The sequence below is a fragment of the Nerophis lumbriciformis genome, linkage group LG18, assembly GCF_033978685.3.
Source record: "Nerophis lumbriciformis linkage group LG18, RoL_Nlum_v2.1, whole genome shotgun sequence".
NCBI classification, from domain to species: Eukaryota; Metazoa; Chordata; class Actinopteri; order Syngnathiformes; family Syngnathidae; genus Nerophis; species Nerophis lumbriciformis.
Genome location: NC_084565.2, coordinates 21,229,235 through 21,246,223, shown reverse-complemented (window position 1 = coordinate 21,246,223; position 16,989 = coordinate 21,229,235). Strand labels below are relative to the sequence as shown.

At 39.5% G+C, this 16,989-nt stretch overlaps 1 protein-coding gene across 1 annotated transcript in view; it reads left to right on the top strand.

The window, feature by feature from the left end:
• Positions 1 to 2,856: 2,856 nt before the first annotated feature.
• Positions 2,857 to 16,989, top strand: part of gatad2ab (GATA zinc finger domain containing 2Ab) — a 66,448-nt gene continuing 52,315 nt past the window's right edge. The window contains exon 1 of the mRNA XM_061977814.1: positions 2,857 to 2,953. Within this exon, the coding sequence (XP_061833798.1) occupies positions 2,925 to 2,953 (29 nt within the window). The 5' untranslated portion in view covers positions 2,857 to 2,924. The remainder of the gene's footprint in view (positions 2,954 to 16,989) is intronic.

Here is a 16,989-nt window from a genome sequence, read left to right as displayed (position 1 = left end):
TATTTACACGATGAGTCGGGTGTGTCTTGACCTCCGCCGAACCCCTGAGCCCGACTCACCGAACCCCTAGGTTTCGATTGAACCCAGGTTAAGAACCACTGCCTTAGAGATAGGGTGAGAAGCTCTGTCATCCGGGGGGAGCTCAAAGTAAAGCCGCTGCTCCTCCACATCAAGAGGAGCCAAATGAGGTGGTTCGGGCATCTGGTCAGGATGCCACCCGAACGCCTCCCTAGGGAGGTGTTTAGGGCACGTTTGACCGGTAGGAGGCCACGGGGAAGACCCAGGACACGTTGGGAAGACTATGTCTCCAGGCTGGCCTGGGAATGCCTCGGGATCCCCCGGGAAGAGCTGGACGAAGTAGCTTGGGAGAGGGAAGTCTGGGCTTCCCTGCTTAGGCTGCTGCCCCCGCGACCCTACCTCGGATAAGCGGAAGAAGATGGATGGATGGATTTAACACACTTCCTTAAGGTTGTAAAATTAAATTTCATTTAGGGCCACATCGCAGTTATGGTTGCCTTCAGAAGGCCACTCATAATAGTATTGTACAATTGCTTATGCTTTATTAGATTTTTTTTTAGTGTACAAATATGATTGATAACTTGCTTTGAAATCATGAGTCTAAGTGACAAGTAGATATTTAAGTAATCACATTTTTCCGAAAATAATGTTATACAGTGCATGATCAAATAATATTACATTTTAAAGGATATGCAATTTCTTGCAGTTCATACACTTTCTCTGTCAAAACAGAAAGAGCGAATGCATTTAGTAAAATGGATAAAAGTACTTTATCGACGTACATTATTTCCAGGGCTACATTAAATTATGTTGCGGGCGAGATTAGCCTCCGGGTCTTGAATTTGATACTTGTGGTCTAAATAATATGTAATGAATACGCTTTGGTCTACATTTTGCTACACTGTCACTCACATTAATAACCTGTTTTTTGGATTCATGTCTGGAGCCATTCCTTTTAGATTGCAAATGACCTCCATTCCCCACCCTCTCCAAAAGTATCAGACTCGATCTTTTGAAAATATTAACTGTTTAATATATATATTGAAGATGAACATCACTATTTCTTTCCCCAATCATGGTCAAAAATAAACTTCATAAATATAGATATTTGCTGGTCACAGCATTAAGTACACCTGCCTACTCTCGGATCGATAGAGAGCCACATAAAAAAGCCAGCTTTTATCTCACTGCATGTAGCACATTGGTAATATTGTGCACATTCCACAATAAGGGAAAAACAACTCTTAATGCTACCTATTCTTGTATTTCCTCAAACCAATTTGTAGATGTCGCAATGGCTTTGTCTTTTTTGTCTGAGTTTAGCGGTTAATCCAATTTATACTTACCGGTACTAGTCCATGTGTCATGATCCCTCAAGAAAGACTAGGTTCATTATTCTCCATCGTTTTGTATCATTTCTTGTTTGCGCCATTATTTTTGTAGTTATATTTTCTTTGTTGGTATGTCAGACGGTGACTTTTACCCCTGTTGTGAGTAGAAGTGAAAAATATGATCAATTCTCCGATGCCTCACGATTGGTACACGAATGATGCTTAATCAATGGACAAATCAATCCAAATATCGATGATTTATGCATGTTTAATAAAGTAATACAGACAGTTCTAAAATGCAGAAATAGTGTGGAAATATGGAGTAGGAATGAGAGGATAATTTATGCTAGCCATGGCGCTAAACTACAGTAGCTTGAATGTACTTGTTACAAGAGAGGGTAATCAACTAAGAGGAGGAGATTAGCAAGTAGATGATAAGTCAGGAGAAACCGGCAACCCTTTCAGTTGTAGATATGAATTGGTAAATAGCAGATGGACGACACACATCTTTGAGCCGGAAGTTTTTGGTGACTGAGTGCAAGGTGTCTGGGCATTCTGTAGTTTTAGTTTATTTTTCTTACCTTCTATGATGCCTGCTCACCACGTAGGGATGTTTTACTTATTTTATCATTTAGCAGGCAACTCCAGTTCTCGCGTATTTAGTATTCCATGTATAAATCAATGCTGTTTGAACTCTCATCCAAAAGACGGAAATGATGCAATACTGCATACATCAGTTGCCAAAGGAAGAGCTTTTTATAAAAAATATTAATACAATACATTTATAATATATAATGAGAGCACTATACAATGTAATAACAATATATGGTAATTGTAGATGCAGAAATAATCGATTTTGTATTTTAATTGTAGCCCCTGAATCGTAATCGAATCACACACCTCTAGTTGAGTGCTTTTCTCTTCACCTGTTCCTGGTTGGCAGTTTGGAGGTTCCCCTCTCCCGCGATTTTCAATCAGGAGGGTTTATCTTCTAGTGTAATTTTTCCAGATGGGTCTGGTACGTTGTTTGGTACACACCGTCTGTATAAACTGTTAGGTGTTTTTCTGCAACAGCTTACTTTGATTTATTTTGCCTGCCTTGTTCCTAATATAATGATTTTTACCTGCACATTGCTGTATTTGTCTCTGCATCCTGGGGTCACGCCAACAATACCAAGATGCACCTTGACAGCATGTTAACAAAACAGTCCTGTGTAAAATGTTGTGGCCTAGGACTGGGCGATTGGTCGAAGAATAATACGGACATTATGACCTTCTAACTGACGTTAAACTGCCGTGCAAGTTATACATTTTTTTCTACTAATAGACTTTTTTTGAAGTCCCTTTTAAAATTACATTACTAGTTGTGTAGTTACACAACAGGCCACCAGGTGGGTAAAGGCTGCTCGATGAGCAGCAGTAGAAGAAGCTGTCTTGTCACGTGACCTTTCCCCAGCCAGACTGCTACAGAGAAGCGTCTTTGAAGTAAGACAAACTTCAAAGTCAGTACAACCCGAGCAGCTTTGGGCACTCTTTGGCTTCAATAAGGATGATGCGACCAAAAGGTAGTGAACAATGCGGAAAAATGGTGTCCGTGTCCGAAGGTAACACAAATCTTTTCCATCTTTTTAGCACCAAATTGGTATCAAATGTAAACAATGCATGTTACAGAAAAGAGAGACTAACTACTTCTAAGCTCCTGACGAGGGCTACCATAAAGTGGATTTTCTTAACCGAATCATTAACAAATGTCACACAATATGGACAGGATTGTAGAAAGAACCTATGATAGTTCTATTTTAAAACTCACCCTTTTCATACGGTGAAATTTATTTTCTACATTTCGCCACACCACAGCATTGAAATTATGTTCGTGGTTGTTGAGTAATCGTTTATTTTATTTTTTCCTTTTAAGGAGAATGTGATTTTCACGGTTTTATCCTAGCTGTTTTCAATTTGTTTCAATAAATGCTCCCGAAAAGGTCTGTTCGCAAAACTAACACGCTAGACAGCGCTAACTCTCAGTATTTTACCCAGTATATCCCACCCTTACGGCTTCTAGGACGTAATGACGCACACTGTGTACGTATGCAACACATGCACTCACATTATGTGGGTGTTATTGTCCAACCAACATATCTTAGATAGTTTGTGTCAGCTGTCATTGAAAGTATATTCTATCATAACAACATGACTAAATTGTTGCTTGTGTCTCTTGACCTGCTTTTGTATGTGTGCATGCGTGTACGTGTTGATGGGTGAGTGACAGCCGTAAACGCTAATCATTCTTTTTAGAGCCGTCGACAATTTTTATCACAAACTTATAGTAGCTGTAAAAAATTAGAGGTGTCCGATAATGGCTTTTTTGCCGATATCCGATATTCCGATATTGTCCAACTCTTAATTACCGATTCCGATATCAACCGATACCGATATATACAGTCGTGGAATTAACACATTATTATGTCTAATTTTGTTGTGATGCCCCGCTGGATGCATTAAACAATGTAGCAAAGTTTTCCAAAATAAATCAACTCAAGTTATGGAAAAAAATGCCAACATGGCACTGCCATATTTATTATTGAAGTCACAAAGTGCATTATTTTTTTTAACATGCCTCAAAACAGCAGCTTGGAATTTGGGACATGCTCTCCCTGAGAGAGCATGAGGAGGTTGGGGGGTGGGGGCGGTGTTGGGCTGGGGGTGGGGGGTGTATATTGTAGCGTCCCGGAAGAGTTACTGCTGCAAGGGGTTCTGGGTATTTGTTCTGTTGTGTTTATGTTGTGTTACAGTGCGGATGTTCTCCCGAAATGTGTTTGACATTCTTGTTTGGTGTGGGTTCACAGTGTGGCGCATATTTGTAACAGTGTTAAAGTTGTTTATACGGCCACTCTCAGTGTGACCTGTATGGCTGTTGACCAAGTATGCTTGGCATTTACTGGTGTGTGTGAAAAGCCGTAGATATTATGTGACTGGACCGGCACGCAAAGGCAGTGCCTTTAAGGTTTATTGTCGCTCTGTACTTCTCCCTACGTCTGTGTACACAGCGGCGTTTTAAAAAGTACCGTATTTTCCGCACTATAAGCCGCCCCGGGTTATTAGCCGCACCTTCAATGAATGGCATATTTCAAAACTTTGTCCACCTATAAGCCGCCCCGGACTATAAGCCGCGCCTACGCTGCGCTAAAGGGAATGTCAAAAAAACAGTCAGATAGGTCAGTCAAACTTTAATAATATATTAAAAACCAGCGTTCTAACAACTCTGTCCCAAAATGTACGCAAATGTGCAATCACAAACATAGTAAAATTCAAAATAGTGTAGAGCAATAGCAACATAATGTTGCTCGAACGTTAATGTCACAACACACAAAATAAACATAGCGCTCACTTTCTGAAGTTATTCTTCATTCGTAAATCCTTCGAATTCTTCGTCTTCGGTGTCCGAATTGAAAAGTGTGTGTATAAGGTAAGACATATTATCTGGCACTTTGTTTCGCAATATTATGCAAACACAACTTTTCTTACCTTCTGGTACCTGCTGATCTGTATTTGGGATCTCTATAAATCCTGAAAAATTGTGCGAGTCCGCCTTTGTAGTCCGTGATGACACCGTAGTCTATAAGCGTCTTTTCATGAACCGGAAACACCAAGAAGCACCACCTTTAAAATCATCCAGGTGAAGTTCGCTTGCTAGCGTTGTTGCCTTCATTCGAATAGTGATGGTGCTGACACTTCTGCTTGCTGCTCTCTGCTCAACAACCCACTGTTCGAGTTTGTCCTCCAACAGTTGCCATCTTGCTTTGTTCCCTCGGAAACTCTGTTTTGTCTTCTTTACCTGGCGCAGGTCATCTTCTTGCTTCCTCCACCTACGCACCATTGATTCATTTATGTTATATTCTCTTGCTGCTGCTCTATTTCTGTGTTCTTCGGCATGACTTATTGCCTTAAGTTTAAATTCTGCGTTATACGCGTGTCGCTTAGTAGGAGCCATTTTGTGGTCTGGTCTTTACAGATGTAAACACACAAAGGAAATGTAACGAAAATCCGCGCGCTTCTTCTTCTTCCGGGGGCGGGTGGTTGCTTACAGTAGAAGAAGAAGCGCTTCCTGTTCTATGGGGGCGGGTGCTTACCTTGGCGGTTGCTTGTGTAGAAGAAGAAGCGCTTCCTGTTCTACCGGGAAAAAAGATGGCGGCTGTTTACCGTAGTTACGAGACCGAAACTTTATGAAAATTAATCTTAATATTTATCCATATATAAAGCGCACCGGGTTAAAAGCCGCACTGTCAGCTTTTGAGTAAATTTGTGGTTTTTAGGTGCGGCTAATGGTGCGGAAAATACGGTAATACATTTTACTTTTTCAAACCGATACCGATAATTTTGAAACCGATACCGATAATTTCCAATATTACATTTTAAAGCATTTATCGGCCGATAATATCGGCATCTCTAAAAAAAATATTGACAATTTTAAAACTAATGTCTCTGTTAAACAACTAATGGTAACATAAGCTAACCTGTGGTTTATAACAGTGGTTGTATGTTTTGGTTTGAAAAATGTTACTGTGAGCAAGTTGCAAACAGCCCCGTAATAGGGCTTGAAAGTGTGTTGTGGAAACACAATGAATTGTGGTTCTTCCACACCTCTGAATAGCTTATTTACGTGAATGAAAGCAAGACTCTTTGCTAAAGTTGTGTTCTTTTTTTAGCACGATCAAAACATTGCGCGAACGTGCAACATAATTAACTGCCAAAATGGTTGTCATGATCGCGTTAGGGGAAAAAAAGGATTTAGTGAGGTTTGTCTTATTTCCAGTATAGAAGCAAAGCCAAGGAAGGTGAGTTAGTGAGCTAATAAAGAGAAAATGAGTAAGTTAAAGTACTAATGATTGTCACACACACAATAGGTGTGGCGAAATTATTCTCTGCATTTGACCCATCACCCTTGTTCACCCTCTGGGAGGTGAGGAGAGCTGTGAGCAGCAGCAGTGGCCGCGCCCGGGAATCATTTTTGGTAGCCTGGATAACAGCCGTGAGACGATCAAACATGGCTTTTAACGCCATCACCTGGTACATGTTGGTGTGTTCACAGCATTTTTACACTGGTAAGTTTGAATCAAAGCATGTTTTATTCTTTTGCACACTTAGCATTTAGTCGGCTGTTAGCGTTAGCTACTATGCTAAACTAGCTGCAGTTTATATCCATCCATCCATCCATTTTCTACCGCTTGTCCTGTTTGGGGTCGCGGGGGGCGCTGGAGCCTATCTCAGCTACAATCGGGCGGAAGGCAGGGTACACCCTGGACAAGTCGCCACCTCATCGCAGGGCCAACATAGATAAACAGACAACATTCACACACTAGGGCCAATTTAGTGTTGCCAATCAACCTATCCTCAGGTGCATGTTTTTTGGAGGTGGGAGGAAGCCGGAGTACCCGGAGGGAACCCACGCAGTCACGGGGAGAACATGCAAATTCCACACAAAGATCCCGAGCCCGGGATTGAACTCAGGACCTTCGTATTGTGAGGCAGACGCACTAACCCCTGTCTCACCGTGCTGCCCGCATTTTATGTATATATTCAGTATTTGGAGGGAAAAAGCAAATACCCCTATTTAAAGATTAATAACCAAGATGACTTTGAAATACACTGCATTAATGTGGGAAATATTTAGAATTGAAATATATTTAGTTTGAAACTAATTTCACCAGGAGACACTCCAGTGACCAGCCCTGTTGATTTACCTCTGAAAGGACAGTCTTTTCTTTCTGATGTAAAATTCCGAGGTCTTGCACACAACCAAAGTTGGTTTGTCCGTGAGCCTTTACCGACTTTGCATTCTGAAATGTTTGCCCTGTATATAAACTGACTCCGTTGACGATGGAAACGAGGGACACGTTCAGCAGACTGCTCAAATCTGGTCTATTGAACATACACATATCGATCAACTCTACCAATTTTACTCATTTCCAGGTGGTGAGATTTTGGAACAGGGCCCAGTTAGTTTCGGTACAGTCCTTTTGATTTTTTTTCTTTTGCATGATCCATCTTAATCCAGTTTGTTGCTCTATCTCAAAATACCGCTGGTTGACTACAACCATGAAAACAAAAACTTTGTCCAGCAACAATGGCTACCCAGCACCCACAATACATTGCAAAATCCCGTGCCCTTTTGAGCCCTATTGTTCATCTGTGCTTTCACTTCCATAAAAAAAATAATTATATATATTACTGGGCGGATCTCACTTATATATGATCTTAATTGGCAGCTGTCCCTGATCGGAACGTCCCTAATTATTACAATTTATAATGCAAAACAATATATCCTGTAATACATATTGTAATGTGGATTTTAGGCCATATCGCAAACCCATACACACAGTGAAACTATTGCCATTCTTGTTTTCATATTCCATGGCTATTAGTGTAACGCTAACCTTGTGAAAGAACCATTACCAAACAATGTTTTTATAGTCATGTTTTCTATTTCTTACGAAATTTCAAAATAAAGGCATTATTGACTAGCTTGTCTTTAATTGGACCATAGAGCTATGACTGGAAAAGCTTAGAAGCTTAAAATGGCTGTTAATGTGTCGGCTGACTGGCCCCAGTCATCTCCCAGTGGGGAAATCATTATGGAGCTGGAGATAAGAGGCTCGTACGCTACCTGAGGGGGGTGAGGGTGTGAGCCGTTGCCATTGATCTTTCCTTGTAGCCCAGGACACAAAAGGAGCGAGGCTCTGTAATGTCAAACCAGGTCAGGACATTTCCATTTACTTTCACATACAAAAACAGGCTAAGAGATGGTCTGTGTACAACCTGTTTTGTAGACAAAAAGATTGATGTTTGCCTATCCAGTCCTCTCAAAAGAATTGCAAGTACTGTATATTTCATGTATTGATTTACACAAGCTTGCGTCAAGGCAGAATAGAGTAGATGCTCTCCCTCTTTTTTTGTCCAACATGGTTGTCTTTTATTAATGATCGGGCCCACTCTTAGTAAGGCCTCGTTACTCTGAGGGCGAACAAGAGGAACATCCACTCCTACCACAAGGCAGTCTGCAAGTAACAACACAGCTCACCATCTGTGATTGTTGGGACCTAGCAGATTCAGTTCATTTTTAGATAGGACTACCATTGAATTGTATTTTTAGATAGGACTACCATCGAATTGTATGAGTGTCTTGTTCGCTGAGATGATTTGATGCAAGTTCCTCACCATTTCAACTCAATTCTTATTGCTGGGTTGCAATCACGTGATCTAGAGGCACTTCTGGTTTTCAGGCGATGATCTAGAGTCCCAATAGGCTGCTGTTAATTACCTGCATCACTGCAGAGTTGGGCGTATTTAAAAGGTTTAGAAACAAATATTTAGGCGATCATGAACAAAATATTTAGAATGGGATGGAATGGATTTATCCACTCTTAAAGGGGAACATTATCACAATTTCAGAATTGTTAAAACCATTAAAAATCAGTTCCCAGTGGCTTATTATATTTTTCAGATTTTTTTTCAAAATTTTACCCATCACGAATATCCCTAAAAAAGCTTCAAAGTGCCTGATTTTAACCACCCGTCCATTTTCCTGTGACGTCACATAGTGAAGCCAACACAAACAAACATGGCGGAAAGAACAGCAAGCTATAGCGACATTAGCTCGGATTCAGACTCGGATTTCAGCGGTTTAAGCGATTCAACAGATTACGAATGTATTGAAACGGATGGTTGTAGTGTGGAGGCAGGTAGCGAAAACGAAATTGAAGAAGAAACTGAAGCTATTGAGCCATATCGGTTTGAACCGTATGCAAGCGAAACCGACGAAAACGACACGACAGCCAGCGACACGGGAGAAAGTGAGGACGAATTCGGCGATCGCCTTCTAACCAACGATTGGTATGTGTTTGTTTGGCATTAAAGGAAACTAACAACTATGAACTAGGTTTACAGCATATGAAATACATTTGGCAACAACATGCACTTTGAGAGTGCAGACAGCCCAATTTTCATCAATTAATATATTCTGTAGACATACCCTCATGTCAGCAGGCCAGGGAAGCTAGGGTCGATATTCTTCTCTTGATCATCTTCGGGACGGTGTGAGCCAAGACATCCAGGGGGTTTTGCTCGCTCGTCTGCGGGAACAAACTGCCGCCATTGCTTGCCGTGCTACCGAGGTCCTTTGTCCCTGAATTGCTCACACACTCCGGCAGATTCAATGGGGGTCTGGCGGCAAATTTCTTTGACTTTATCGTTGGAAATGCATCTGCTTTGAGTGTCGCAGGATATCCACACATTCTTGCCATCTCTGTTGTAGCATAGCTTTCGTCGGTAAAGTGTGCGGAACAAACGTCCAATTTCTTGCCACTTTCGCATCTTTGGGCCACTGGTGCAACTTGAATCCGTCCCTGTTCGTGTTGTTACACCCTCCGACAACACACCGACGAGGCATGATGTCTCCAAGGTACGGAAAACAGTCGAAAAAACGGAAAATAACAGAGCTGATTTCACTCGGTGTTTGAGAAAATGGCGGATTGCTTCCTGATGCGACGTCACATTGTGACGTCATCGCTCCGAGAGCGAATATTAGAAAGGCGTTTAATTAGCCAAAATTCACCCATTTAGAGTTCGGAAATCGGTTAAAAAAATATATGGTCTTTTTTCTGCAACATCAAGGTATATATTGACGCTTACATAGGTCTGGTGATAATGTTCCCCTTTAAGATTTTTTTGGAAATATTTAAACCACATCACCAAGACGTTATTGCTCGCTAAGATCTTACTTCATTTGACACAAAGATTTAGAGAAGAAAAGATTGGAGGCACATCATGTCTTTACATCTGGAGGGGTCCACAAATTAAGCATTAATCGATAAAAGACAAAGTTTGATTTATTCGTGCATCGCTAAGTAACGTATTTAATTGACATATGGTACATTGCAGTTGTGATCGTGACGCTAATGAGAAAAAGGATAAGTTTGTTTGCAGTTCATTTCCTGGTACAAATATTAGTCTCATCTACAATTCATGTGTGCAGTTGTTTTAATGGTATAACATTTATAATTTGTCTCATTATTTAGGTATAGATGTCCCTATTGTTCAGCAATGTTTGCTAGTGATATTAAGATTCATATGCTGTTAAGCCTGCAAGAGATTTATTCATCTAGTTTACTAATACTATTAAGGATATTTTCTTTATGCTAACGAATAGCACCAAAGACTTTATAATGTGGTCAAATAAAGCACTTGTCTTTCCTGCACAACAACTAAGCTTTTAGTTTATGAAAATCGACAATATAAATACGGTGGATTAGACCAACAATCACAGTATTTATTACTAGGACTTAACATTACGTTAGTTTATTTGCACAACCAGGTCTTTGTAGTTAGGCATAGCAATCATAAAGAAAAACTAACTAATGCGATCCTTTGTCTTTTTTTATGTTTAGTTCTGCTAACATAGTAGAGAATAAATTCGATTGCATCACAGAAAGTTCCTCAAACAAATTAAATGTTCAAACAAACATTTTACAAAGTGATAGCTGCAGACACAAGCATGGTCCGAATGTATTCCACAAGATGACAGAAGTGATATTTTTAAGAACCAATTCCTTCAAGGCACTTTGTTTTTTTCCTGACTTTATTACCTTTTATGAATCACTTATTTCGGGAATCTATGAAAGCTCTTTTTTGTCTCTATATTTGGACGACTCGAACACCCACAAACAGGGCAGCCATACGGCATTTTATGCTCAAACTCTACACTTACTCTCACTTCTTTTAATGCTCAAGCTGGTTGACCATCGTGTGAATTAAGCCGCGAAGAAGAAAAACGGATGTGTCATCATATGCAGCCTAGCAATTAGGAATGCACAATAATTATCGGACCAGTAATTATTGGGTTGATATTAGGAATGATAACGGTATACCAATATATCCAATAACTATAAAAATAGTTAGGATAGAATACAATAAAAAAGCTTCAATGAGGCGAGATTACTCTTACTGTGCTGTGAGGGGGTAGGGTGAGCAAATCAAGTGCTCCTACCTTAAAGTAGGTCCAAAGCTTCCCCTGAGCTCCCTGGAGAAACAAAAATGGCATAGATGGTTGACTCCTTTGCTTATATCGAGGAAGACATCTTGCGTGGCACCTGCACCAAAAACACTGGCTTAATCCAGCACATCAAACCTCACTAGCCACCCAAAACGTCACAGCGGTCAAAATGGAAAATATATGAAATATGATGTAATCGCCACTCTCCTGCATATGCTAATGAATGGAAATAAGATTCACTACTGACTCATGGACGTGTGATCTTATCCCTATGATTGTATCATGTTTGATTAGGATTAGGGATGTAACGATTAACGGTATTAATAATAACGGTTAGTATTAGTTTTAAATAACATTTTTCGAAAAATCATGATGGCCGCACTTTGAATAAACTCACAAACTGAAAGGATATGACATGGAGGTGTTTTTACGGTGCGTTCAAAGGCCGTGGAACAGAATACAACACACTTTTCAACACTCTTATTAATGAAGAATAAGAAACACAAACCATGTAAAATAGAGGGCTTTCTAACAGTGGGCCTCTTTATTAAATTTTTTTTAAATTTTATTATCTAAACATATCAGTGTGTGTATAAGTACTTTGAGCACATTTAACAGTACTGCAATAATAACTGATAATTTTGGTCACAATAAAATGGAAATACAGTACAGGCCAAAAGTTTCGACACACCTTTTCATTGAATGTGTTTTCTTTATTTTCATGACTATTTACATTGTAGATTGTCACTGAAGGCGTCAAAACTATGAATGAACACATGTGGAGTAGGACTGCAACTAACGATTAATTTGATAATTGATTAATGTCGATTACTACTTCGATTAATCAATCAATCACTGTTTATTTATATAGCCCTAAATCACAAGTGTCTCAAAGGGCTGCACAAGCCACAACGACATCCTCGGTACAGAGCCCACATAAGGGCAAGGAAAAACTCACCCCAGTGGGACGTCGATGTGAATGACTATGAGAAACCTTGGAGAGGACCGCATATGTGGGGAAAATCGATTAATAATCGGATAAAAGAGACAAACTACATTTCTATCCTTTCCAGTATTTTATTGAAAAAAAACAGCATACTGGCACCATACTTATTTTGATTATTGTTTCTCAGCTGTTTGTACATGTTGCAGTTTATAAATAAAGGTTTATAAAAAAATTTTTTTAAAATTGTCGCGCATAGCATAGATCCAACGAATCGATGACTAAATTAATTGCCAACTATTTTTATAATCGATTTTAATCGATTAAATCGATTAGTTGCTGCAGCCCTAATGTGGAGTTATGTACTTAACAAAAAAAGGTAAAATGACTGAAAACCTGTTTTATATTTTAGTTTCTTCAAAATAGCCACCCCTTGCTCTGATCACTGCTTTGCACACTCTTGGCATTCTCTCGATGAGAGGTAGTCAACTGAAATGGTTTTCACATCACAGGGGTGCCTTATCAGGGTTGATTAGTGGAATTTCTTGCTTTATCAATGGGGTTGGGACCATCAGTTGTGCTGTGAATGAGGTGTGTCCAAACTTTTGGCCTGTACTGTATTTGTACATACACTTCTTACCTGCAGGTGAGCACAAACTACAGTTAAATCTTTAAATTCTAAATTGGTATTTGTCTAAATCGGTATCAATTTTTAAAAACATTATTGTACGTCCATAATTCTTTGTCTGATTTTATTAAATATGGACATGTGAACTGAGTAGAATGTTTTGTTATTGACCAATTTAAGAGTGAGGTCAAGGATTAAACAGATCACAGGGAAGTAAAGGTTCTTGCACAACACGGGTTGTTTTGGACTGAAAAATGAAGAACTGGTGTGGATTTTGTGGAATTTATGTTCATATTAGAGCCTGAATACAGGTTTTATAAGCAAAATGTGAACACTGATCTTGTCTTTACTGGAGTTAGGTGGGTATTGCGTTGCATTGTACAGTGTTGCAGTTATTGCCGTCTGTTTTTGTTACTTGCTTTTACCTTGTACGGGTCATACTGTATTTGTACCTCATCATACAGTACTTCTTGGTGGTGTTAAAGGTGATTGAAGACAATTGTATTGTTGCCTTGCGATTCCGCACTGACAGTGAAACACACTTACATTACACCTTCACTGTTTGTCGTCGTCTGGCTGGAATCCAAAAAGAAAAGGCCTCCACATCGCGGAATGGGAACCTTTTTTGGGCACAAGTTTGGGTGGTTGACTCTCGCCTGTGTCGCCACTATCACCGTTTTTTTCCTTCTCCATCCATTACACTGTCCTTAACACAAACCTCTGTTGTAATTCTCACTTTCCTCACTCTAGTGCAGCCGGCAGGACCAGGATCACATGTTGTAAAGATGTTTTACCATTGTTTGGGGGCATTTGTTTGCAATGCAGCTCGTGGAGAATTACCCATGTTTAGAAATGAGAGCATGTGCCTGTGTGAATCTAGATAATGATCCGTATTTTCCGGACTATAGAGCGCACTATAAGCGGCAGACATATATGTTGTGGAATAGGTTAGTGTATTTACACAGATAGGCTCCAGCACTCCTCTGCGACCCCGTAAAGGACAAGCGGTAGAAAATGGATGAATGGGATGGATTTTGTAAAGGTTTATTTACATACCTTAATTGTTTCCAGACGGTGTGTCTGTAACGCGGCAGTAAAACGGCTGATCAAACAAAACAAGTCATCGTCATGGACCTACCAGCTGCGGAAGCTAGCTTTCCAATCGGCGAAACAGACTCAATCACTCCATGATGACGTTTTGGGGAATTTACTGAGGAATTTGTGAAACAAACAATACAAAAAGAATGCCATTGTAAGGTAATATTGACACAGACACTCGTAAACATGTTAGCTTATTAGCTAATGCTAGAATAGAATAGAATAGAATTGACTTTATTGTCATTATATTTGCATATAACAAGATTAAGGACTCCAACTTGGTAGTGGGAACGAATACGGGATCAAAATAAATTACACAAGAAGTAATACTAAGAATTGAAATAAATAGACTACTATCCAATAAAAATAATAAGCAATTCTGCATAATATACAAAACAATATACTACCGATGCTACCTTGATTACATTATGATAGCACGTACATATATACATAAAGCACTCCTACAGACATCACAGTTGGGAAGGTTTAGTAAGTATGAATAGTTTTAGTTACATTATAAAACTCAAAAATGTTGCTTGGAGTGAAGAAGAAACCATACGAGCAGTAGCACTGCCACCTATTCGTCATTCAGCTTTACAAGTAGAAGGTAAAAGTTTCATCCTTCTGTTTTTTTCAGTCAATGGGTAAACACTAGAATAGTGTTGCTGTTAAAATGTGACTCTAAGGTTAGTAGGCCTACTGTATCTTGTCTCACCCCTCAAAGGGAACTGCACTTTTTTTTTGGGCCTGTCATTCACAATCTCTATGTAAGACAAAACACATGTTTTTCAATTTTTTATGAATTCTAATTCGTGAAATACGGCTAGTGCGAAGGGGCTAACAATCCCACTAATGGGGGTACACTATTCCGCCCATAAAGCCCTCTCCAAAAACATCCAAAAACTGCTAAAATACTCCCAGGGTTTCCCCCAGCTTGCCAACATACCTGTGGCAGTGGGGGACGTGTTCAATATGATGTCATCGTATGATTCACTATGATGCATATATATATATAATCTTTTACAGAATACCGTGTTGCACTATTTCTTAATTGTTGCTGCTTAAAATGGTGTAACATTTGTTGTTTTCAACATGAAAATAATACAATATTAATGTCAAAAATAAAATGCAACCAACATCTCTTCAGGTTGAATTAACAGTAGGTTTTACCTGAGAAATTAAGTGCAACGAAATCTTTTTGGATTAAACGAGCAGTGGTTTGACCTGCTACGACTCATTTTAATAAACACAGACCATCACAAAGACGTAACAGAAGTGGCAGCGTACAAGTTTCAGCGACCAACGGACCAAATGGTCAAGGGTGTAATAAACAAAGTTGGAAAAGTAAATATAAAAAACGTTTTCAACATATTCATTACATTTGTTTTTAACAATCTAAGTCTATAAGCATGAACTGATGAAGCCTACTCGGATGAGAGGGGAAACGTCTTTTAAGACAAACCAAACAGTCCACTTGCAATCGATTGAATGCCCTGTGATGACAATGACCTGGATGAATGAGAACATTCATAGACATTGTTTTTAGCCTTTCATCTCAGCCTGGTGCCGACAGACCGTATCCTTTGTGGCCTAAAGTTGTTTTGTGGATTTTATATTATTGTATTGTCGTTTGTATTTGCTGTGGCTTTCGCAATAATGCTGTAGCTGAAAGTTTTTGTGTTGTAATTTATGATTGTTTTGTGGTGTTTGCATTTGGTTCGACCTTTTTTGAGCACCGTAGATATTGGCCGTTTTTGTTTTGATGATGCCTAATATAGGCAGACAGACTTAACGTTTAACGTCTTTATCATTAAAAGTGCTATTAATTGATTGATTGAGACTTTTATTAGTAGGTTGCACAGTGAAGTACATATTCCGTACAATTGACCACTAAATGGTAACACCCGAATACGTTTTTCAACTTGTTTAAGTCGGGGTCCACTTAAATTGATTCATGATACAGATATATACTATCATATATACTATCATCATAATACAGTCATCACACAAGATCATCACATTGAATTATTTACATTATTTACAAGCCGGGGTGTGGCGGGGGTCAGTCATCAACAATTGAGAACAGAGAAATGGATATTGAAACAGTGTAGGTCTGACTTTGTAGGATATGGACAGCAAGTAGTGTGAGAGAGAGAGAGAGAGAGAGAGCATAAGAAAAGGTATCTGCATTTGATTATTAACAATCCGGGGAGGGTGTTAGTTTAGGGTTGAACTTTTATTGCGGTTTTGAAGGAGGATAGAGATGCACTTTCTTTTATACCTGTTGGGAGCGCATTCCACATTGATGTGGCATAAAATGAGAATGAGTTAAGACCTTTGTTAGTTCGGAATCTGGGTTTAACGTGGTTAGTGGAGCTCCCCCTGGTGTTGTGGTTATGGCAGTCATTTACATTAAGGAAGTAGTTTGACATGTACTTCGGTATCAGGGAGGTGTAGTGGATTTTATAGACTAGGCTCAGTGCAAGTTGTTTTACTCTGTCCTCCACCCTGAGCCAGCCCACTTTGGAGAAGTGGGTAGGAGTGAGGTGGGATCTGGGGTGGAGGTCTAGAAGTAAACTGACTAGCTTGTTCTGGGATGTTTGGAGTTTAGATTTGAGGGTTTTGGAGGTGCTAGGGTACCAGGAGGTGCATGCGTAATCGAAAAAGGGTTGAACGAGAGTTCCCGCCAGAATCTTCATGGTGCTTTTGTTGACCAGAGAGGAGATTCTATAGAGAAATCTTGTTCGTTGGTTGACCTTTTTGATTACCTTGGTTGCCATTTTATCACAGGAAAGATTAGCCTCTAAACTAAGCTAAACTTCATATAAAGTACGCTGTTATTAAATCCTATGTTTTCTTTTTTCTAGTGTCGATAAAATTGATATATTGCCTTTTAAAACGATGTTGGATCTATACCTATCTC